General features: G+C 46.2%; 1 protein-coding gene across 1 annotated transcript in view; it reads right to left on the bottom strand.

The window, feature by feature from the left end:
* Positions 1 to 165: 165 nt before the first annotated feature.
* Positions 166 to 24028, bottom strand: part of LOC107748244 (cytoplasmic dynein 1 heavy chain 1-like) — a 43549-nt gene continuing 19686 nt past the window's right edge. The window contains exons 23-66 of the mRNA XM_016562978.1: positions 22631 to 22871; positions 22369 to 22552; positions 21640 to 21735; positions 20872 to 21084; positions 20243 to 20473; positions 20034 to 20153; positions 19792 to 19944; positions 19486 to 19719; positions 19103 to 19309; positions 18901 to 19022; positions 18654 to 18819; positions 18406 to 18569; positions 16696 to 16727; positions 15376 to 15653; positions 15114 to 15287; positions 14920 to 15039; positions 14712 to 14832; positions 12828 to 13023; positions 11137 to 11254; positions 10851 to 11066; positions 10282 to 10494; positions 10073 to 10200; positions 9844 to 9997; positions 9593 to 9739; positions 9285 to 9435; positions 8946 to 9199; positions 8379 to 8513; positions 7680 to 7774; positions 7112 to 7286; positions 6951 to 7026; positions 6709 to 6869; positions 6526 to 6637; positions 5458 to 5518; positions 5251 to 5374; positions 5055 to 5168; positions 4517 to 4687; positions 4226 to 4443; positions 3771 to 3874; positions 2756 to 2964; positions 2203 to 2356; positions 1979 to 2121; positions 832 to 1000; positions 624 to 748; positions 166 to 543 (exon numbers count right to left, since the gene is read on the bottom strand). Coding sequence (XP_016418464.1) covers positions 415 to 543; positions 624 to 748; positions 832 to 1000; positions 1979 to 2121; positions 2203 to 2356; positions 2756 to 2964; positions 3771 to 3874; positions 4226 to 4443; positions 4517 to 4687; positions 5055 to 5168; positions 5251 to 5374; positions 5458 to 5518; positions 6526 to 6637; positions 6709 to 6869; positions 6951 to 7026; positions 7112 to 7286; positions 7680 to 7774; positions 8379 to 8513; positions 8946 to 9199; positions 9285 to 9435; positions 9593 to 9739; positions 9844 to 9997; positions 10073 to 10200; positions 10282 to 10494; positions 10851 to 11066; positions 11137 to 11254; positions 12828 to 13023; positions 14712 to 14832; positions 14920 to 15039; positions 15114 to 15287; positions 15376 to 15653; positions 16696 to 16727; positions 18406 to 18569; positions 18654 to 18819; positions 18901 to 19022; positions 19103 to 19309; positions 19486 to 19719; positions 19792 to 19944; positions 20034 to 20153; positions 20243 to 20473; positions 20872 to 21084; positions 21640 to 21735; positions 22369 to 22552; positions 22631 to 22871 — 6908 coding nt within the window. The 3' untranslated portion in view covers positions 166 to 414. The remainder of the gene's footprint in view (positions 544 to 623; positions 749 to 831; positions 1001 to 1978; positions 2122 to 2202; positions 2357 to 2755; positions 2965 to 3770; positions 3875 to 4225; positions 4444 to 4516; positions 4688 to 5054; positions 5169 to 5250; positions 5375 to 5457; positions 5519 to 6525; positions 6638 to 6708; positions 6870 to 6950; positions 7027 to 7111; positions 7287 to 7679; positions 7775 to 8378; positions 8514 to 8945; positions 9200 to 9284; positions 9436 to 9592; positions 9740 to 9843; positions 9998 to 10072; positions 10201 to 10281; positions 10495 to 10850; positions 11067 to 11136; positions 11255 to 12827; positions 13024 to 14711; positions 14833 to 14919; positions 15040 to 15113; positions 15288 to 15375; positions 15654 to 16695; positions 16728 to 18405; positions 18570 to 18653; positions 18820 to 18900; positions 19023 to 19102; positions 19310 to 19485; positions 19720 to 19791; positions 19945 to 20033; positions 20154 to 20242; positions 20474 to 20871; positions 21085 to 21639; positions 21736 to 22368; positions 22553 to 22630; positions 22872 to 24028) is intronic.

Here is a 24028-nt window from a genome sequence, read left to right as displayed (position 1 = left end):
ACTAACACTCAGCTCTGAGACAGCAGTCAAATCTGATCAGGAACCGGTGCTTGTGCTTTCCTGAATTCAGTTTAGCAGGACTCTGGAGAAGCTTTTTTCAGACAGATGGTATGTTATGACACGTACGTTCCTACAGGCTCAAATGAATAAACAACAGACATGAAATACATTCTAAATGAGCTTTATTGGAAACCACCAATCATGCAAAACTTCAATCAACTTCCATTTTTCCATCTAAAACACACACAATCCCATCTGCCTCAGAAACCCCAACACAATCCAACGTGCGTCTGACTCTCTAAACTCTCTCCAGTTAAACACATGACATGCAGAGCTGTGGTTCACCTACATACGCTTCTGTTCACTACACTAACAGGAATGATTAGTCAAGAGAAGTGGCTGGTTAAGCAGCATCTAGTCGGTGCAGAGGATGGCGACTCCGCGCTCGTAGAAGTGATGCGGGTCTTCTTTAGTGGCGATGTCGAAGTCGACGGTGAAGATGAGGTCGGAGCGTGTGAAGTTCAGATACACGGGCAGCGTGACCTGCAGAGAACACCGAGAGAAAGACTGTGAATCAGGAAGGAAAGCTGAAGATCAGAGCAGCGTTCAGGGTTCAGACTGACCATGCTCCTCTTCTCGGTGTTGCTCTGCTTCATCCAGTGCAGCTGCGTCAGCGGCAGTTCAGTGGAGATGCTGGTGGACAGAGAGAGCTTGTTGTTGGCGCAGGTGGCCCCCTGCAGCTTCAGACCTGCGCACAGACAGACAGACAGAAGGCTCTGAGACCCAGCAGACACTGACACGCTCCTCATCTCTCTCTCGGGCCGCTCTCACCTCTGATGCCGAAGCTGCAGGCGTCCAGCGCCGCTCCCTGCGCAGACGTCACGTTCACCTCCAGACACAGCTCCTCCAGAGACCAGCTGTTGACCTGAGCCACGTACTGACGCGTGGCTGTGATGTAGGCCTCCGGCACGAACAGACCGCCCAGGTTCACATGGATGTTCTGCAGGAGAACAACAGCCTGTTCAACACTTAGAAAGCTGGAGAGGAGACCACGCCGTCCTGCAAGTTTTCTGCAGCACTTTATTCAATCCAGAATCAGAGCAGCTTCACAGTGATGAGAAGGAACACCGCACCCAACTGTTTCATAAATCATGTTTTAATTGTGATCATGATTTCTGCTTCTCTTGATTTAAGCGTAACTGTCTGCGATATTCGCCTGCTGAGTATTAATTCTGAAAACATTTAATTTGGCATGTGCATGATCTTGGATGGAACTGGGTGAAATATTCAGAAAGGAATCAGTCCAGTCTGACCTGTGTTGCAGGCTGGAATTAAACCACATCGCGCTGGTTTCTCCTAAGGTTTTCTTCTCCATTTCTGTCACCGATGGAGTTTTGGTTTCTTGCCGCTGTCGCCTTTGGCTTGCTTAGTTGGGGACGCTCAGGAACCAAGCTCTTTATAGATTAACCAACCTCATCATTGTTGGCCTTTACACAGTTATTAAACTGCCCTGAATCAGCAATGAACTGATTTCAACTGAATGACTTTTTAGAGCTGCTTTACAGCAGAATTGAACTTTGTTTGCATCACTGAATCAATATTTTCCTGTTTATCACTGTAAAGCTGCTTTGAAACAATCTGTACTGTATAAAGCGCTATAGAAATAAAGGTGACTTGACTTTGGTAACAAGCTTTCCTAACAAGCTTTCCTGGTTGAATTTAAATCCTCCATTCAGAGCTTTCCTCTTAAACCGAAACATTTCCAGCCCAGTGGTTTACTTAATCTTCCCAACCTGGCAACCATCCGCACACTCTCTATGATCTGAAAAATCATGTTGTTAAGTTGGAGTTTAGCGATCTCTATTGAGATATTCTGTGATAACTGTCTGTTAGCTGTGACTAAAGCATGCGAGTCGATGTTCTCGATCTGCGCCGTGGCTCAGTCCGGTCTGATGTGTGTGTTTTTGAGGATCGACACCTTGAGCTCTTTAGCACCGCCGCTAGCCGCTCCCTGTGAGATCTGCTGCAGCTGCTTGATCCGCTCGCTGAAGTCTGCCACCCACTGGATGACGGTCATGGCTGCGGGGACGGTGTAGCGGCTCCAGCTGCGGGGCAGGATGCCTGTGGAGCACAGCACAGCGCTTCAGTGACCCCGCGCACAGACACGGATCTGAAGGGTCAGAGGTCACTCCGCTGACTCACCTTTGACCAGGTCGTTGATGAGCGTGCGCAGGTCGTTGGTCTGCTTCTTCTTGCCCTCGCACACATGCACCACATCGGTGAGATCCTGACGCACGTCCTGCAGCATCCGCGAGCCCATCTTCACCTCGCGCTCGAAGAACCGGAACAGAGGATCCTGGGAAGAACAGACGCTTTCAGGAAGTCAACAACAAAACACTGAGCGTTTGATCAGACACAATCTGAGCAGCCATCAGGGGCAAAAGGTGTGTATCACTTCTAAATAGGGTTACAAAAAGGTGGAACATTTCCAGTAAATTTCGGAAACATTCCAGGATTTTTTGGAATCTTACAGGGATTTTTGGAAAGTTTCCGGAATTTTTCCACCCCTTTGCAACCCTACTTCTAAATCATGATTAAATCACATGAAATGAAACAATGTGTTCTTCACATTCTCTTAGAAAAGCACTATTTAAAACATTAGAAAATGAACTGTAACAGTGTTTCTCAAAGTCTGTGAAGCATGAATGAACTGATCATCTGACATCATGGTGATCGAGTGCAACTCAGGCCGTACCTTGATGTTCTCCACGGTGCGTTTGAGCGGGCTCACAGACTCCGGGATCAGCTGCAGCCAGTTACGAGCCGTGGTGTGAAGCGTCCTCATCCAGGCCGGCTGCGTGTCAGACGAGGACGTGCTGCGCTGCTTCTTCTCCGTCTCGTACGCCAGATCGTCCTCATCCTCCAACATCTGCATTTTCAGCAGCTTCCCCATCATGTCAATGCCTGAGCGGGAGGAAGGAGCGGCCGCGGGAGCAGGAAGTGAGGTACGGGAGGGAGACGCCCACAGGAAGTGAAGGAGGGAGATCAAATTAACAGCTGGACAAAACTTGAACGTTCAGGCACTGTGTTAATAAGGAGGTTCAAAAAGAGTTACTGGAAGGCTTGCCACGGTCTGATCCGGCTAACACTTGGTGCAAACCAGGAAAACGTTCTGAATGAAGCCGGACTGAATGGAATTCAATTATGTGTAGTCGCCTGATGAAGAGTTTCAGTGGTGGACAATTTAATCGGATGCAACTTTATTTTTTACGTTTCATTTATAGTTAAAATATCCAATTCAAATCAAACCGCCTTGTGTTGTTGTGCACTGGAGTCAGATGACCCCAAAGCACCACCTGGCGTTCAGTGCACTGAAGTAAAGTGAAAGCGGTGCACCGTGGCAAGTCCAGCGTCTGTTGATCACGAGAGCATCGCTGAGGATGACATGCGTTTGAGCAGGACTGAACTGAACTGAAGTGTGAGGAGAAACATGACGCAGGGCTGGTGACATGACGGCAGTGAAATACAGCTACTGGAGGCTGAGGAGGAAGAAGGACACCTGCTCCGCTGCGTCAGCGCTAACGACTCTAGCGTACGCAGCCGAGGAGGTGTGCTCTGCCCGAAACTCAGATTCAGAGAACCAATGGATGAACGCCTGCAAAAAATGACAATGACCTCGAGACAGACAGACAGAAAGAGAGGAGGAGACGAGAAGGGTCAGAGTTCAGGAGTAAACACCGTCCTCATGACAGCCCCGCAGACGCTCGTACCCTGAGTAGTGAGCAGGACCTTCTCTGCATTACTCGGCAGACCCAGCCATGATGGAGTCTGAGTGTCCGGCAGCATCTCCACCCAGTGAATGAACTCCTCACGCCTGCACCACAGAAACACACACACGTCTTGCAAACACTGCCTTATAAAGAGATTTATCCAGTACCGAGCGTTTCAGCTTCACAGGTTAATGGATCAAAATTCACCAATTATGAAAATATTGTTCCAGCTACAAGTCATGAGAGCGAATCATATGCAGGGCGACTCTGTATAGACTTCTGTCTGAACTGCATTCACAATAAACAATGGATCTTTCTTGCTTGTGAAATTTTACTGTGACCGCACTTTAGTTGCTCTAGCTTTTAACTTCTTTATTTCACCACTGTCTGTAAAGCTGAGCACGACACCAACAGAACACACAGAAACATGATTAAACTGAAAGGTCTGCGCTGACCGGATCCCGTCGGGCATCTTGATGTCCTTGTGTCCGTCCACTTTGAGCGCCAGCTTGAACTCGCTGTCGAAGCTGCTGGTGGTGAAGAGACGCTCCAGGAAGGTGTTGAGCAGCCGCTGGTCGAACTCGTTGTCGATGCGTCCTCCGTAGATGGACTGGGCCATCAGCGTCCTCAGCGCCGCCCACGGGATCTTATCCGGAGAGATGTTCTGCCGGCCCTGCGGAGAACGACAGGCGCTCAGAGCCTCACACACAGATACAGCACAACACACATGAGGAACAGACTCGAACCTTCGCCGTATCGTCCAGCCAGGTGTCCACCGTGTCGCAGGCCGAGCGCAGATCCGACTCTCCGAACTCGTACTTCTTAGACCAGCCCAGCGGAGCGTAACGCAGGCGCTCCTGGATGACGGCGTGGAACCAGGCCAGGAGGAAGTACAAGCGAGCTCTTTCGTTTGGAGACTGAGAGAAGAGACAGACGGCAGGCGTGAGCGATGAACAAACAAACAAAGAAGAGATTCTTCTGAAATGAACATCTGGCAACATTCAGAAAAAATGCTGCTGATTCAGATTCATCTGAAGAAGCTCACAGATAACAGCAAACACTGACAGAAGACCGTATATCATTATACTCTCACCATGCATCACAAAATGCAAATTTTTATCAAAGTGATTTCTGAAATATAACGGTCCTTATGACAATTTCCCATCACAAATGTGCTACGTTTCGCAGGTCACACAAATCAAGTAAATATGCATCTGATTGAGTGCACTGGAGATTCAGCGCCGCAGGAATCGCTGCTCGTTCATCTGAAGCGGCTGCGCTCACCTTACACATGCGCGCCACAGGAATACTGCTGAACGTGCGCAGCATATTAGCCTTCATCCCGGGAGGAGGTTCGAACACAAAGATACGTCCGGCCCGCAGCAGGTTCACAGGGACCTGAGGGAGATACGGTCAACATCAGACGACTCATTCCTCATGACAGGACAGCACACAGTGAGCACAGGAAGTGATGCGTGACCTTGGGGTTGATCTCCATGGTGAGGAAGAGCCGGAAGCAGGCATGCGGCTGCATGGAGTGAAGCTTCTTCTCCAGCTGCATCAGCCAACCGGGAGCCAGGTGAACGTTCTCCAGCATCACCCACCTGACACACAAACACACGTCAGATCACGTGACCAGCAGACCTGACCAATCAGGAGTGAGAAGGGTCAGCTGATCTCCTCTCACCTGCCGGACTTCACCGCTGTGTTGATGTCTCGGTCGGCTTTATTGAAGCCTTCGGCAGAACCTGAAGATGGACCACATGTGTTACACTTCACTAGTTTAACAGGGACAAACCAGAAAGACACTACAGCACAGCACTGGTGGCTTTTACGTAGAACCTAATAAATACAACCAACAAACAATCTGAAACTTAACACTGAAAAAATTAAGAGGAAAAAAAAACAAAAAAACAAAAAAAACATAAGTCGCATTTTATTATTTCATTCAGAAATAGGCCTAATGCCGACACGAAATGTTTACAAACATTATAAACACTGTAAACATAGCTAGGCTATTTTAGTTCCCCTCACTCCACAACAAATCCTTTCAATTAACAGTATTTAGAAAAGAACAAGAATTAAAAATATAAGAAGCTATAGCAATATAAACGACAAGCCAAAACAAATTCATTTAGGCTAAAACGAAACTGAAACCAACGTTGCGTCTCTCATTCCACACAAAATCAAATGTTTCCGTATTCGCGATTTATTTGAATGGCAAATTATTATTTATTATGTAGCCTACCTACTTCACTCGCGTTCCAATATCCACGTAAAACAAAATGGTTTGCATAAATCATTCACGGCGGTACGGTGATAACGCTTAACGGCTCAGATTTTGCCGGCGCAATCACTTATATATTAAATATATTTATATATAATATAAATTATATGAATATAAATATATTATTTTCAAAATATATACTGTATGTGTGTGTATTAATATATACATAATATACGTGTGTGTATTTATTATGTAAACAAAAACCTTTATTTTGGATGCGATTAATCGTTGCCTAGCACTAAAAGTAATGCATTACATTACTTAAGCGTTATTTTGTGTCACCTGGGCTGCGCTTGGTTATTAGTTTTTTTAATAACAAACAACCCAAAAGTAATTTTTTTGGCAACTGTAAAGGCCCTTTCACACCAAAAGTGAAATGAATAATCTCAGGCTGAAGGAAGAGCCTCTTTTTCATTACTTTACTAGTTGCTTGAAAAAGTAATTTCCCAACACTGGTTGTGTACGTACCGATGGAAATGGAGGTGATGTGTTTGTTCTGCTCAGCCGCGAGATCCCGCACCAATCCGCTGGCATCGTATCCGGGCACGGAGCACATCAGCACCGGCGTCCCCGGCTTCACCTGCACACACAAGCACTAATGCAGCATCCGCAGCATCACAGCGTCAGCACACCACAGACACGCGTCCCTACCTCACTGTCCACGATGTTAGCCAGGTCCAGCGGCTGTTCCATGATGGCCATGAAGTTTTCTCCCATGACTTTAGACACTAAGATGTGTGTCATGGCCAGCAGGCGGTCGGGTCTGAACGCCTGGATCAGCAGCAGCTGGTGGACGGCCTGACCGATCAGAGCTGAGGACAAACATCAACAAACACGAGTCAGTCCTGCAGTCTTCTCACAGGCAGCTGCGTGTGGAAATGCATTGTACTCACTGGACGTCTTCTCTTCGGTCCACAGGTACGGTACTGACAGCTCCGGCGAGTTGCTCTCGATCCACATGAAGAATTGCTGGAGGACAGAAAGGCATTGCTCATTCAGATGCTCTGCGGTGAAGAACAGACGCGTACAGGACAGACAGACGAGAGACGCTCACCTCGTCCGCCTGCACTTTGGACACCAGGTCTTTAAACGCAGGCAGGCGGCTGAGGCGCACCATGGCCTCGGACTGCTCGCTGCTCAAACCCTTGACTTTCGGCACCGTCGTCCCGCTCAACACGATCTCTTTCCCACGCAAGAAGTGCTGGAACTCTGCGTCGAATGACGGCTCGCTGAGAAACACGAGAGGAAACATCTGAGCTGCACATCCTCAGAAATCAAACAGCTCTGATCTCCATCCACTAGCTCATGTGTGTCTGTTCAGCGTCTCACTAGTCGATCACAGGCCTAAGCTTCACTTACACAGAGAAACCAAGAGCGTCATCTGATTCAAACGCACTACACGTGAAGTTCATGTGAAACTCATTACACGACTAATGAAGCACGTGGAGGATATTAAGCAGAACATGACTCTTTTTCCTTACTGATGCTGTGCATGGACAGACATACAAGGATTTGCAAAATCGTGTCAAAATATTTTAAAACCGAAAGTAGTAACTGAATTCAAGTGGAGATTAACTCCCTTATAGAAGAAAGTGCATTTGTGAAATCTGAAAGGTTTGTACCTGGTCATGCCCTTCAGGTTGATTCGTGAGAGCAGCATGGCAAACGTGACGTGGTCCTGATGCAGCATGCCTCGAGCGACTCGGTTAAACGCCACCTAAACAGAAAAACCACCACACGTTACTAAATATTTCCTAAACAATGGCCCTTCACAACAAAGGCGATGCAAAACAAAGAACATCACAATGCATAATTTCAGCAAGGTGACATTCTACTACAGTTAAAGCAACTAAGTTTTTAAAATCGTTATGATACTTCTAATATGGTGAATGGCGTCTGTTTCTTTCCCAAACATCTGTTCTGGGAGTGTGTAAGTTTGGTGAGCCGGTACAAAACTTTATTTACAGCAGCAACAAATGCACATGTGCACCGATCCACTGTAATTATTCCACTCAACTGTAGAGGGCTCCAAAGTCACAAAAATACACAACTACATACAGTTGCTTTAACTAATCTGCGGTTACTTGTACAGTTAAATGTGTGTAAGTTCAGCAGAAAACATACTAGAAAAAGAGTCAGGTGGACTGTATCTGCATCATTTGATGATTGCAGGTTTGCATAAAATTCTTTTTTTTTTTTTTTCCCTGTGGGTTTTTATTAACTGAACAGGAAAATGAATCTGTTTTTGTGTGTGAGACGAGACTCTGAACATTTGCGTTTGGTGTGAAAGGCCTTCAGTGCTCAGACGCAGCGTTCCTCACCTGGAACAGGTCTTTGGTGATGTGAGACAGACGCTGTGTGTGGTCGCTCACGCTCTTCAGGTTGGAGTTCTCGTATAATACAGTGTGGTAGATATCCAGGAAGAACTGCAGCGAGTACTGATACAGGAAGTGCATCTGTGAAAGAGACGGATCCAGCATGAGCCAAAGTTCACAGGCGCAAATGCACACACACACACACACTCACACTCACAATCACTCACTATCGCACGCTCACGCTCAGACACACACACTCGCGCTCGCGCACTCTCTCGCGCGCACTCTGACTGGGGTGGGCAATGTGGCCAAATATATAGATATAGCCAAATAAGTTCTCTTTCACTGCTGATTGAGTTTTTAACGGCTAAAAATCACTTGTTTTCAGACCGCAATGCTTAAAAACACGTGCAGACGATAAGTTTTCGTGATCAGTGTGTAACTGCGATAGAGACGATAGTCCATAATCTCTGCTGGTTGAGAAATTTCTGCCGGTTAATCGTGTCTGCTGGTATATCGCCCACCCCTAACAGACACACACACACACAGCGATGAGCGCTGCAGACGTGTGACCTGGTTCAGAGCCTCCATGGTGAAGTAGATGCTGCTGCAGGCCGAGGACAGAGACAGATACTGCTGAGACACCGTCTCCACTTCCTGCATGATGATGTCCGTTTCCTCCACTTTCCTGGTCACCTCCGCCGCCTCCTTCTTCAGGTTCTCCAGGGTGGTGATGATGGTGTCATCGTCCAGGATGCGACCCTTGACCTCGTTCAGGGCCTGCAGCAGTGATTTCTCCAGCTGACGCAGACGCAGCTGGAACTCACCTGCACGGATTCAACAGAACCACGTTTACACACCAGCACTATTAATGAGCCAACAGCACTTCCTGTGACGCTCTCCGTCGCTCACCCTGCAGCTTCAGCAGGTCCGATCGCTTCTCGTCCACGTCCGGACGCTCAGCCTTCAGGACCTCGTTGAGACACTGGCTCTGCAGGCTGCTGCGGGTCACGGTGAAGTTCACGAAGGTTACACGCGAGCAAAGGTCAGGAGGGAACTCCACCTGCAAAGACATGTCACAATTCAACCGTTACCGTGTGTTGTGCTGCATAATTAATCAGGAAAATACCTGTGAGCATTTATGATTTCTGTCATTATCCTTTATCTGATAGCTCACAGACAGTGTAAAGCACGTGAGATCTGGGCAATAAGAGCATTACCGTGGGGTCTCGTGTGGAGAGGAAGATGACGAAGGAAGGAGACAGATCGATGTCCTGATCTCCGAGCGTGATGAGCACTCGGCCGCCGGTCCTGCGCACCTCTCGGTTGAGCACCGGGTTCAGGATGGGGTCGTAGCTCTCCACGTCCTGACAGAGAATCAGTGACACACAGGCATTAATGAGCAAACACCCAGACCCTGACAGATGAAGACGGAGCTGGACGTTTCTAGAGTAATAATGAGGCCTCGTACCTGCACCAGCAGAGGGTTGCCGAATCTCAGAGCGCTCTCCAAATTCTTCCTGAAGGCATCGTCCAAAAAGCTGGTGCGGGTGATCTTTTTGTCTTTATATTCGTTCATGATGAACTCCGTGGCCTGACCTGATGGGTCGATGATGAGCGGATACCTGCAGAACACGACAGACGCGTGAGAAATCAGCAAGAGTCCTTCAGTAACCCACCCGTCCCGTTCCGGCTCTCACCGGTTGAAGCGCTTCAGCATGATGGCGTTCTCGGTGCACAGGTCGTCAGCGGGCAGTGAGTTAGCCTGCCAGCGCAGCCTCTCGTCCGCATTGGACAGATATTCCGTCCTGGCGATGTCCGTGCGGAACTGGACGGGAGAAAGCGCAGGTTTCAAGATCTAAAGCGCTCAGTGCTGCATTATGGCATTATTCGGTGACGTTCTCTGTACCTGAATGTTGGCCTGCTGGAGGTGATGGGACCAGGTGGTGAAGAGGTTCTGTCTCATCTGCTGGTCAAAGTAACCAGCGTAAGCGATGAAGGCGGCGGAGACCAGACAGTCTCCAGCGATGGTGGACATCTGGTTCTTGAAGGTCTCGCTGGTCTTTTCCCATCGCTCCCTCTCAGCAGATAAACTCTTCAGCAGGGCTGTGCTGCGGTTCACCTGCACAGAGATTAGAAGACTAGTCAAGCTTAACAGACAGCTGTTCAGAGAATATTACAACTAGCCAGAAGCTCTGTGAACGTGCTTCGAGAGGTTTTCATGTTGTATTCAACTTTCAAATGAGGAACAAATGAAATGCATTGTTTGTTGGCTTGATTTTTGAACACCACGCCAGCTTCTTTGGCTCTTTTCATATCTAAAACCAGATTTAAATTATTAAAAAGACATTTTTATTAAATTACATTTGGAGTAACTTGATTAAAAACCTTTTCAATGGCATCAACAGAGTAAAACAATTTCCTCTTAGGAGCAGCAATATTGAAATGTGCTCATCTCATTGGCGGTCGTGTTCGTACCTTCGCCTCCACAGCAGCCAGATCAGCTTTGATGGCCTGCGCTTCAGAGATGAGCACGGCGTACTCCTCCTTATAGCGTGCGATGCTGTTCTCCAGATCCCGGATCATCTGCTCCACCTCCTCGGCCTTCGTCTTGTTGTCTTTAGCGTCATCCTCCAGCTTCTGCAGCTCGTTCCTCAGCGGCTCGACCCGCTTCAGCATGTCTGCGTAATTCAGCTGAACACAGAGCCAGAGATCAGCAGCGAGTCGCCGCGCTCGCGCAGAGCTTCAGCGGTCAGTGTCGTACCTGAGCGATGGCCCACTTGACCATCGGCCCACAGGCCAGAGACGCCCGGTTCACCTGCTCGTAGTTGTAGCTGGGGTTGGACATGTAGTTCTTCTTCATCTTCTCACGGATGGAGTCACTGGGACGCAGGAAGAGCGTGTTAGAATGAAGCCGACTGTGATTTCATCATGACACAGAATGAGGATGAACTCGACTACAACATCTACACACTCCTGTACCTTCACACACGATCTCGGGGATTTACAAACTTTTTGTCAGCCAAACCCCTTTGAGCTAAGAGATTTTCTTCCAGTCCCCCTGAGACCTGAAGTTACTATATTTTAATTAGGGCTGTCGATTTAACGTGTTAATTAGGTGTGATTACGGAAAAATATCCTAAGATTATTAACGCATTTAACCCCAGACCTGATGCAGTGTCTGATCAATAAATGCAGGATGACTGATCAATAGAGTTCAATAAACAAAATATTGTTATCTTTTAAAAACAGTAGTGTCAATATTGCTCATTTCACAAACAAAAAGTTCCAATCAAAGTTACAGCAGAACTGTTGAGCGTCTCTGAACAACACACAGCAGTGATTCATTTCTGAACGAATCCAAGGTCGAGTGAGTCAATGATTCAGTGACTCGTTCATAAAGGCAGTCACTTGCTTCGCTTCTGAATGAATCAGCTGTTTGAACGAATTGGTTGAATGAATGATTCAATGACTCACTTTTTAAGACAGTGACTTTCTGCCACCTACTGGAGTTAGTAGTTTCTTATTTAGAGTATCATTTCATTTTTTTAATCTAAAAAAAATTTTTTTTCAATATGGAATCAAAATATTTCTTTCTAAAGCTACTTTTGTGCAATGTCTATCGTAATATCTTGCATTTTCTTAACAGAATGACTTTAATCTTTTGGGGGGTACTTTATCAGCATAAATTGATGTGTGATTATTCGGCACATCATGTAATTAATTAGATTAAAACTTTTTAAAATCGCTTGACAGCCCTAATTTCAATAACTAAAGACATTTGCGTGTTCAGTCAGTTAATGGTCACATGACATGCAGCTAAACAGAATATCTAACCTATTTTTAGTGTTTTATTTGAAAGGTTTATTTATTTATTCTAACATTACATTTACAATTTTATTGTCAGCTCTTCATCGACTCATGAACCCCGGTTTGGGAATCCATGCGGTGGCGTCTGAATGACAGACAGAGTCCGTCTCATACCTGAGAGGAAGTAGTATGAAGGATGATAATACCTCGTGTCCTCAGAGACAAAGTTGACTATGCTGGAGATGAAATTGTCTCTGATAATAACTTGTCTGATCTTTTTCCAGTCACTAGTCTCCTCCCCCAGCAGGAGGCAGATCGACTCTAGAGCCAGTTTAACGGCTGCCGGAGGGTTGGCCATAGCGCGAACCTCAACCAGATGCTGCTTCTTAATCGAGCTGACCGCTAGAGAGGGAATGGAGGTGTGTGGTTTAGGACCATGAGGACACATGGGTTCACGCGGGGGAGCGGAGCAGCCGCGGAGCCGGAAAGAGGAACCGTGTCACATGACGAACCAATCAGAGCTCCAGCCCATCATTCTGGGCCAGCAGTTCATTTGATCTTAAGTTTGTGTCTCGCGCAGAGACGAGGATCACGCTCGTCCTCTTTACACGCTACGCCGCCGCTCCGCACCCCGCAGTCAGTCACCTGATCTCATCAGCAGAAAAGTTCACAATAGTGGGGATGAAGTTCTCGCGCATTATGATGGAGCGAATCTGCTTCCAGTCGGTGGTGCTCTCGCCCAGCAGCAGACAGATGGACTCCAGAGCCAGCTTGACTGCCGCCGGCGGGTTGGCCATCGATCGCACCTCCACTAAGTGCTGCTTCTTAATCGATTTAACAGCTAAACAAGCCACAAGCCGTGAGAAGGGGAAAGAGTGAAGACAGGAAGAGGTTAGCGCAGGGAAAAGACCACCGAACGCCGCTGGCAAACACTCAAGAGCAAGCTGAGAGCAGAAAGAACTGAAGGAAATGTCCACTGACGTCTCCGGCCACTGACAGTCACGGTTAAAGCACTGCCTGCCACTAGGTGGCGCTTCTTGTTTTAGAGCAGATGTATAAATAGGCGTTTTGATTATTAGCCAAATGTTTCTCAAACATGGAGTGTAAACTCTGAGGTCATACACGCCTCACCTGGGCTCTTATAGGTGCTGTATGTAAGTTTTTGACCCTACTAAAGCATAAAAATACCATAATATGTTTGCAGACATTTAAGAAACATGCCAAGTTAACATACTTGTTTATCTGCAAAACAATGCTACAGTAAGTTATTCTCCTTTGAAAATGTGCGTTCCAGGCATTCTTGTTCTGTGTAACCCGCCCACTGCCAGTTTACCCAATTGTATTTCGGCACCCCGGGTTGCTAGTTGGCGGAAAACACTTTTCATTCATCGTCATGTGCGCTCGTTCCTGTTGTGTGCATCACATGCCGGGTGAAAAAAACCCTCTCCAATATTTTGAATTTGGACTACAATACCTAGTTCAACCACTGGGTGTCAATCCTACATACAGCACCTTTAAACCAGTGAATATTTCCTTAGTGGATCACAACTGACAGGAAAAATAATTTCAATCTGATACTGTATTAAAGGTGAGCAGATTCTCTCAACATGTGAATCTGGACAAACAGCAGCACCAGCAGTGGAAGCGCAGAGGAGAGCGGAGCGAACCGTACCGTTCTGAGCCTCGATGACGGCCGGCTCCACCTGGTCCAAATCCTGCTTCACGCTCAGCTGCTTGACTTTAATCACTTCCTGCTGCTTGTAAACCGCTTCCTGTATATCCTGACTCATGACCTGTTAAGCAGAACAACACCTGTCAGGTTATTTACGAGAGCAGCGGCACAAGAGCACTGAAGCGATGCGCTGAACGATGAGTCTTGCCTTCTTCTTCTCGGCCTCCTGCTGGTCTTTCACCATCTTCTTCAGCTTGTCGTTGGCAGCAGCGTTCTTGACCTCCAGCTCCTGACTCTTGATCCGCAGGTCGCGCCGCAGCTCCTCCACCTGTGACGTCACACGGTTAATAACGCTAAACGAGCTCATGCGTCTGCATGCGTGATGTCGTGTGAAGCACACACCTGATCGACGGTCTCTTTGATTTTGCGCAGACCCACGTTCAGATGCATCTGCTGCTCCTCCAAAATGTGCGTCCCAGGCAGTCTTGTTCTGTGTAAACCGCCCACTGCCAGTTTACCCAATTGTATTTCGGCACCCCGGGTTGCTAGTTGGCGGAAAACACTTTTCATTCATCGTCATGTGCGCTCGTTCCTGTTGTGTGCATCACATGCCGGGTGAAAAAAACCCTCTCCAATATTTTGAATTTGGACTACAATACCTAGTTCAACCACTGGGTGTCAATCCTACATACAGCACCTTTAAACCAGTGAATATTTCCTTAGTGGATCACAACTGACAGGAAAAATAATTTCAATCTGATACTGTATTAAAGGTGAGCAGATTCTCTCAACATGTGAATCTGGACAAACAGCAGCACCAGCAGTGGAAGCGCAGAGGAGAGCGGAGCGAACCGTACCGTTCTGAGCCTCGATGACGGCCGGCTCCACCTGGTCCAAATCCTGCTTCACGCTCAGCTGCTTGACTTTAATCACTTCCTGCTGCTTGTAAACCGCTTCCTGTATATCCTGACTCATGACCTGTTAAGCAGAACAACACCTGTCAGGTTATTTACGAGAGCAGCGGCACAAGAGCACTGAAGCGATGCGCTGAACGATGAGTCTTGCCTTCTTCTTCTCGGCCTCCTGCTGGTCTTTCACCATCTTCTTCAGCTTGTCGTTGGCAGCAGCGTTCTTGACCTCCAGCTCCTGACTCTTGATCCGCAGGTCGCGCCGCAGCTCCTCCACCTGTGACGTCACACGGTTAATAACGCTAAACGAGCTCATGCGTCTGCATGCGTGATGTCGTGTGAAGCACACACCTGATCGACGGTCTCTTTGATTTTGCGCAGACCCACGTTCAGATGCATCTGCTGCTCCTCCAGCTCGCTGCGCTTCTCGTTGAACAGGTTGGCGTAGTGGTTGATGAAGTCCAGGTAGTGTCGCGGGGTGATGGCCATAGTGCGGCCGCCGCGCTTCGCCAGACGGTTGTTAGCCTAACACACACACAGAGAAATAAAGCATTACAGCATGCTCTGAAAGCAGTATGCACCTCATCAGATGGCGAGCGAGACGCTCTCTGACCTGGTGCAGCGTCTGATGCACGAACACACAGCCGTTGACGATAGCCTCGCGGTGTGTGGGCGGCTGCGGCAGCTTGTCATACACGGTGGGCATGTAGTCCGGCACTTTGTAGTTGGGCTTCTCCAGGTCCATCTTGCTGGTGAACTCTTTACCCACCTGATAGAGCGCTTCAGTGGACCAATCGCCAAACCAGTTGAGCACACACCTGAGGAGAAACACCATCAGTCCAGCCAGAGCAAACACGTGACACCCATCCACCACACAATCACACATTTGCCCTTCTCCGGTTAGTGAGCGAGCACACAGGAGTCAGCATTAGCATTTATTGCATAAAACATTTGCAAACAAAGCACCGCTTTTATCCCATGTTCAAAAGAGCAAAACCACTTCCAGGGAAACAGATGCAAGGAATCAACAATAAAAATTTAACTTGCTGCACCCGGGAAACCTGTGGCTCTTTTTTCCTACGTAATAAATGACGTGTGCCAGACAGACTGTTTTTTATTAACATTATTTACATAAGAAATGCACGGATCCGTTATACTGATGTACATTTGATATTTTCTTTACTGTTTACATTCACTTAAAACAACCGACTGTGCTTACAAGGATACTTGTCAAGACCTGTTCACCTGCTGTCTGAGAAGGCTATCAGTTTGTGCACTTCAGGTGTGTGAGCGGTGCGCAACGAAACGCTCTATCACAGTGCGTGAGTACCGCATTGAGATGTCTTGGGCTTAAATGGCTTAAAATTACTTTAATGTTTAAACTGACAAGACTTAAAACACGCGAGAATGAAAAACTTTCTTGAGGAAGCAGCACTGGCCTGATCGTTAAGATAGTTTTGGGGGGCTAAGGTGACAGATAGGGGGGCTGAAACCCACCTAAAAAGGGTTTAGAACCGCCCCTGGTATAGCGTGCGTAATTATACTGAAACATAAATATATAACCAGTTTACCCGATTCAGTGTGATGGCTGGGCCGGTTTCTGAGATAACATGCCAATCCGTGTTTGGATTTCCGACACGGCTAATCGTAAATCATCTTACCGGAAAACTGTGGACTTGGCAACACAGAGCGTGACTGATACTCAAGCCAACTCTGCTCTAACTGTCGACTAGCAGTGGGAGTCAGATTGCCCCCTAGTGGATGGCTAAAGATTTGTTAACTCATATTCATAAATTCTCAAGAGAATTAACTGATGCTTGCACCCCCCACAGGTTGAAAACCCCTAATCTAAACGATGCTCACGATAGTTTCACGCTTTTTTAATTTAAAGGTACATTATGATTGAGAAGCAGAGAGCCAACAGAACACAAACACATGCTGAAACAAGTGCCTGCGATGAGGACACTGTGAATCTAAAATAGGAATATTAGTTGAATTTAAAATAAAAATTTGCATTCAAATGCAAAAATGGTGTATTTGAGTTTTAGGTGTGCGTCAGAGAGCTTATCAGCGGTGCGCGAGATACGGTGAGGATGTGCATTTTAATGTTTTTGTTTATCCAGTTGAACCCACAAGATGCGCCGCTGCTGCGTTTTTCATTCAAAATATTAGAGAAATACAGAAGCTCAATGCAGAGAAGATATTGTTTAGGTTAAAACCGAAACCAAGCCATTTACACAGAACGCATATTCGGCACATTCTTGAGACGCACAACTACGACTGAACACTCGCGTCTCGCACAAGAGATGAATAGAAAGCCTTGTAAAGTTAAGAGGTTCAACTTTTAGAAAACAACAAGTGCCTGCGATGAGGACACTGTGAATCTAAAATAGGAATATTAGTTGAATTTAAAATAAAAATTTGCATTCAAATGCAAAAATGGTGTATTTGAGTTTTAGGTGTGCGTCAGAGAGCTTATCAGCGGTGCGCGAGATACGGTGAGGATGTGCATTTTAATGTTTTGGTTTATCCAGTTGAACCCACAAGATGCGCCGCTGTTGCGTTTTTCATTCAAAATATTAGAGAAATACAGAAGCTCAATGCAGAGAAGATATTGTTTAGGTTAAAACCGAAACCAAGCTATTCACACAGAACGCATATTCGGCGCATTCTTGAGACGCACAACTACAACTGAACACTCGCGTCTCGCACAAGAGATGAATAGAAAGCCTTGTAAAGTTAAGAGGTTCAACTTTTAGAAAACACGTCTGGAGAATTTGGGGTTTTATTCCATTCCACTGCGTCTCGTATGTTTTTAAATGCAATCGTGTGATCGGTGCTTTGGCTATTTGTATTAAGCTATGCATAAATACATGATGCCGTTTTGTTCATAATCGTTTATGCAATTTGCAAAATCATATTTGATTTATAAATATAAGTTTAGACGGTATGCACTTTTTATAGACAGCCGTTATTTTCATTGCATTGAATAAACAGTTTAATGAGGTGCATTATTCTGCTCGTCGCCCTCCTGTGGCCTCAGGAGACACTGAACACTTATTCAATCTGCAGATAAAATATTAAAAAAAGGAGGTATGTTTCAATTTAATTTTGTGTTTGACTGTTAAAACTAAAATAAGTTGTTGTTTGTGGTTATTTAAAAATACAGTGGTTAAAATTTAATCTTTTTTTCTACGGTTTAAAAAAGGTTATAAAAAAAATCAATTATTATCGATATCTAATGCTATGAAACATTACATCGTGATAATTTTTTTTAGCTATATCGCCCAGCCCTGTTACGTTATCAGATTAATCCAGTTATCCAGTCACATGATCTGCTGAGGCAAAGTCACATTAATTTGACGTGCACCGAGGAATTTATTCAGTAAATGGGTTTCCATCGTAGTTTATGCGCATGTCTTCTTATCAGATAAATCTGACTCAACTGATTGCACAAAATGCACATTTTTAGAACTTATGCACATCATGGCATTTCCTTCCAGTGTTTTTTTTAATGCAATATTCCAAAATTGGCATAAAAGTAGGTGGATGGAAACATACACACTGACAGTTCTTTATTTTAGCAGACATGCCCTGCATTCCTGTAGAGTTTCTTCAGATCTGAAAAGAGCCTTAAACTCACCGGTCCTGGAAGAGTCGCAGTGCTTCGTGAGCCCAGATGCGAATCAGACCCTCCACAGGCAGCGTCTCCAGCGGCCGCAGCGCCTCAAAGATGCCTCGGACCCAGCGGGTCATCTCTCTCGGGGAGTAGATGTAGTGCGGCTGCGTGTCCTGAGTGAACCGCTCCTGCTCAAACACAAAGCAGTCAAGATAAACTTTTCATCAGCTCAGGAGACAAACGCATGAGCGTTCAGCGGTTTAAATGCAAACCTGAGACATGGTGTAGAACTCGACCATGGCTGCCGTGAGCGGCTCAGCAAAGGTCCGCAGCGACGGGATGAGTCTGAGCATGGCTCTGTTGAAGGTGCCGTAGATCTGCGTGAGTGAGGCGGGGCCGGGATAGTCCACATACACCACCGGCACGTGACGCAAAAACCTGTAAACGCTCACACGAGTTAGGTCAGGACATCACTGAACACATCTCTGGCTTTATTAGCAGTGATGGCGACAGGCGAACCTGTAGGAGAGCGGCTTCCTGCCGGGGTCTGTGGGAGGATTACAGGCCCCGACGAACTGGATCCGCTCCAGCTTCACCCAGGTCTGGTCTGAGGTGCGGTAGAAGCCGCCGTGCTCCACCATCTGAACACAACACAGCACGGGTTACACCGCAGACAGACACGCAGCAGAGGCCGGACTCAGCGAGACGCTCGCACACGCACCTGTCTGATGAAGGAGATGACCCGCTGCGTGCCGTACTTGTCCATGTCTGGCAGGTTGATCTCGTCGCAGAAGAGCACCAGCCACTTGCCCAGCTGCACCGGAGCCAGAACCACGCCGTTAGGAGTCCTGCGGTACTCGCAGTAATGATCGAAGGTCTTCAGCAGCAGCTCCGGAGTCGTAGCGCTGGAGAAGTTCAAACCCACCACCTGGAGAAAACACATTTCACAAGTGTCCAAGCAGTCGACCCAGCATCACATCACAGAACACAGCTGTGCCAGTGGATCTGCTTTAGGAACACTGCATTGGTTCATCTGTAGGAAGAAACAGTGGCTTTTCGAATGTAATCTATTACAGTGTCCAGTGATCGTCGACTGGCTCTCACCTCCATGTCCGGCAGGGCTCTCAGGGCACTGAACAGGGTCATGGTTTTCCCGGAGCCCGGCGGCCCACAGAGCACCAGAGGCTTGTGTTCGGCCAGCCAGGTGTAGAGCAGAGCCTCGTGACGCACCGTGTCCAGAGTGGGCACCACCACGTCCGGCGAGGCCACCTTGTGCGTCTCCACCTCGATCTGAGGCACCTTCACCTGCCAGGACTGCCACTCGCCCGTGATGGACACCTGACGGATTCAGAGCAGCGTTAGAGTCGCACTCAAACATCACACTCGATCCGAGACTGCGTCTGCTCGCACCTCGTAGTCGATGATCGGCACGTTCGGCGCGGACGGAAGAGACACGGTGGTGATGCGGCGAATGTATTCTCCCAGCTCCGCTCGCATCTTCAGCCTGCTGTCGCCCGAGAAGGACCACAGCACCGCGTAGATGAGGTATTTCTGCACGACATGCTCAAAGTTAGCATGTGTCATTTATTCTCACTCATGTAGCATGTAAACACACGGACCGGCTCGTTCACACGTCACTCGATGAGCGGCGCGTTGGGCGCGGACGGGAGAGACACGGTGGTGATGCGGCGAATGTATTCTCCCAGCTCCGCTCGCATCTTCAGCCTGCTGTCGCCCGAGAAGGACCACAGCACCGCGTAGATGAGGTATTTCTGCACGACATGCTCAAAGTTAGCATGTGTCATTTATTCTCACTCATGTAGCATGTAAACACACGGACCGGCTCGTTCACACGTCACACCTGCATGTATTTCTCCAGCTGGTCGATGGGCATGGGGAAATCATGGTGGTTGTTGTTGTAGAGGGCCACGTTGCGGCAGGCCTGATGCAGCATGGAGAAGAGCGAACTCAGCGAGCGCAGACGCGTGAAGTCCATGATGTGCTCCATCTTTGACGCGTGTTCCAGAGCTTTGATCACCAGACCGGTGGAGGTGAAATACGGCTGCAGAACTGCAGCAGCGTCTCTCTGGATCTGTGGATTAAACACAAGAGGCTCTAAAAACTGACAAATACAAGTGAAGGACAAAAACAGAGTGATAATAGAGAAGGACGCAGAACAGGACACATCTAGATCCTTGTTTTTAATTTAACCTTTCAAAGCTGCTGTATCATATTTGATGTGAATTTCTAAGGCCTCGAAATGATCCGCTTGATCAAACTCTGCTGTCACTCAATCTGCTGCACATCTTCTGTCTCTGATTGAGAGTTTAGAGGTTTTTATCCAGTCGAAGCTCTTTCAGTGTAATTCTGGAGCTGGAGCGTCACGAGTCAAATCTCGACTGATTTTTATCAAGTAAAGGTCAGAATAACGTCGGAACGGGTCAGGACTCATGGCTCTCTGTGTGTGCTGTACTATGAAGCGCGTCTTACCTTCTCCACCCACATGCTGCCCACGTCGTCTCCGTCTCCGTACGTGAGGTACATCTCAGCGCAGACCTTCCTCAGCTCCTCTCGCAGCGCCGTCATCTCTCCACGCATGTACTGGACGCCGGGGAACACGTCAGAGAGCAGGCTGAAGAGCAGCGGGATGTCCTCGGCCACCAGCTTCGGCACCATGGTCTCACACACGCTCTGGATCAGAATCTGAGGATCGAGCGCATGAAGCGCGGTCAGAGATCACAGATATAACAACAAGTCTGTTTTCTGTCATTCATGTTCCCCGTTTTACTGTGAAAGTTAATCTTCATAAGCTCTTATCAAAATGATAAGATTACAAAAAATAAAAGCTAAAAAGTCACATAAAACAAACTTCTCTGCTGAACCCAGCCTGATTTTTTTGTTGTTGCCAAATTTAACTATCATCGCCCAACTCTTTTTATTAAATAAAAAAATGTTGGAAATATGTCTAACTTTAATCTGCATACATACAAGTACATTCACATAAAGCCGTTTATACTATATAACAAATCTCAACCGCTTGATTGTTTGTATCGTTTCAAAATTTATATTATCGTTCAGCTCTAATCTGCATTACTGTAAGGTACGAAGATATGAAGATCTTATAAACATCATGATGTTACGTAAGGAAGTTTTGAAACAGTGTTTCGTGAAAAGAACAGAAATGAATTAGACTTGAAGCCCTTTTATTTTTTCTATATCTCCTGTAATATGGAGACACGTTTGACCAGTCAGCTGGACGCCGGGGAACACGTCAGAGAGCAGGCTGAAGAGCAGCGGGATGTCCTCGGCCACCAGCTTCGGCACCATGGTCTCACACACGCTCTGGATCAGAATCTGAGGATCGAGCGCATGAAGCGCGGTCAGAGATCACAGATATAACAACAAGTCTGTTTTCTGTCATTCATGTTCCCCGTTTTACTGTGAAAGTTAATCTTCATAAGCTCTTATCAAAATGATAAGATTACAAAAAATAAAAGCTAAAAAGTCACATAAAACAAACTTCTCTGCTGAACCCAGCCTGATTTTTTTGTTGTTGCCAAATTTAACTATCATCGCCCAACTCTTTTTATTAAATAAAAAAATGTTGGAAATATGTCTAACTTTAATCTGCATACATACAAGTACATTCACATAAAGCCGTTTATACTATATAACAAATCTCAACCGCTTGATTGTTTGTATCGTTTCAAAATTTATATTATCGTTCAGCTCTAATCTGCATTACTGTAAGGTACGAAGATATGAAGATCTTATAAACATCATGATGTTACGTAAGGAAGTTTTGAAACAGTGTTTCGTGAAAAGAACAGAAATGAATTAGACTTGAAGCCCTTTTATTTTTTCTATATCTCCTGTAATATGGAGACACGTTTGACCAGTCAGCTCTCATGCTCTTCACACGTTCTGTTTGATTTGGAAACGGCAGTAAAGTGGCTTGAAGGCTTTGCTTCTGTTCGCTCATCTCACCTCCTGCTCCGGAAGGTTCTCTGCGATCTCGTTCTCATCCACGTCCTCGCCGCGCTCACGCTTCTCTCTCTTGATCTTCTGGATGCGTTCTCTCTTGACGTTCCCGGCGCTGATCAGCACGCTCTTGAGCGCTCGCAGACCGAAGTCATAGTGAGACTGAGACGACAGCTGCTCGTCACACAACCTGCAACCACAGACCAAAGCAGGGTTACGTTACCACTTCACACATGCACAACAACAGCTGAAGCAGACGCAGACGCACTTGAAGAACGGGACGATCTTCTTGGCGAGGATCTCAGCGGTGCGGAAGCCCTGCGAGTACAGCATGACCTGAGCGATCAGCTGCCGGTCCGGTTTGGTCATGGCCAGACTCCTGAAGAGCTTCTTGAGGTTATCGGGCAGGTTGGAGCGTCCGGCGTAACCGGGGTTCATGGTGATGAAGATGGCCATCTCAGCACTCACCTTCACCTGTTTGTTCAGCAGCTCTGTGGTGACGGGCACACCTGAACACAGAAGAGCACAGCTGCGATGATCACACGACTCTGTTTGGCTCTGTTTGGATGATCAGGGCTCGACAGTGCCAGCATTTCACTCGCATTTGCGACTAAAAATAGATGTGTGGGAACTGGAAAATCTATTTAGGAGCATGAGTGCAAATACAATTTATTAAACATCCTAACTTACACGGTAGCCTATTACACATGTATTAATTTCTTCAGTTAATTTATGGAAAAACAGCGATACAGCCTCATATGATTATTGAACGTTAAAAAGGCGATGCACAGATGAGAAGCGGAGCGAGTGAAAACACACATGCGGCACTAGAGGGTAAGGCAGCCGTTACCACGGCAACCCTGTAAACAAAGCAGCAGCGCTACTTTGTTTCAAACAGTCATTTACATGTTTATATTCGCTTTAGTCTTCACCATAGCACCAAATAATTCATACATAAAGACTTAAGCTATTTATTTTCAAACTTAAACTTTTATTTTAATCTTACCGAAAACATGGCCTACCTATATATTGACTGATTCGTTATTATCGTTCGGTAACACTTAACAGGTTCCATTAACATTAGTTAACATGAAATAACAATGACTGCATTTATTAATCTTAGTTCATGTTAATTTCAACTTTTAATAATACATTATAAAATCAAAAGTTGTGTCTGCTTATATTATTTAATGGAGCTAACATGAACTAGCAATAAATAGTTGTATTTTTATTAATCAAGATACTGTAACATTTATTTGCTCATTTTTAGTTAATATTAGTTAATGCAATAACAAACAGTAACTAATAAGACCTTTGTTTAAAGTGTTAACATATAAATAATATAAATGCCACTCTAATCAGTGCTATTATATGCTATAAAATTTTATATGATAAATAAATTCATAAAGATATGAACAGAATGAAAATCGCTTAAGGGATCTTATACATTTTGAAAATATTAAAATTGTGATTTCCAGGCTTTCCTAGAATGAAAATTTGTACTATGTTTTTTTTTGGGGGGGGGGAGAATAAATTAAATTAAATTTATATATATTATATTATTTTTTATTTATTTAAATAGTTCAGTGAAGAACCTTTAACATCCATGGAATCATTCAAATGCACAAAAAGGTTTGTCTTTACACTAAGAAAAAAAAGTTGAATG

Source organism: Sinocyclocheilus rhinocerous, unplaced genomic scaffold (genome assembly GCF_001515625.1).
Source record: "Sinocyclocheilus rhinocerous isolate Xijiao unplaced genomic scaffold, SAMN03320098_v1.1 scaffold740, whole genome shotgun sequence".
NCBI classification, from domain to species: Eukaryota; Metazoa; Chordata; class Actinopteri; order Cypriniformes; family Cyprinidae; genus Sinocyclocheilus; species Sinocyclocheilus rhinocerous.
This window is presented reverse-complemented; position numbering and strand designations above follow the sequence as displayed.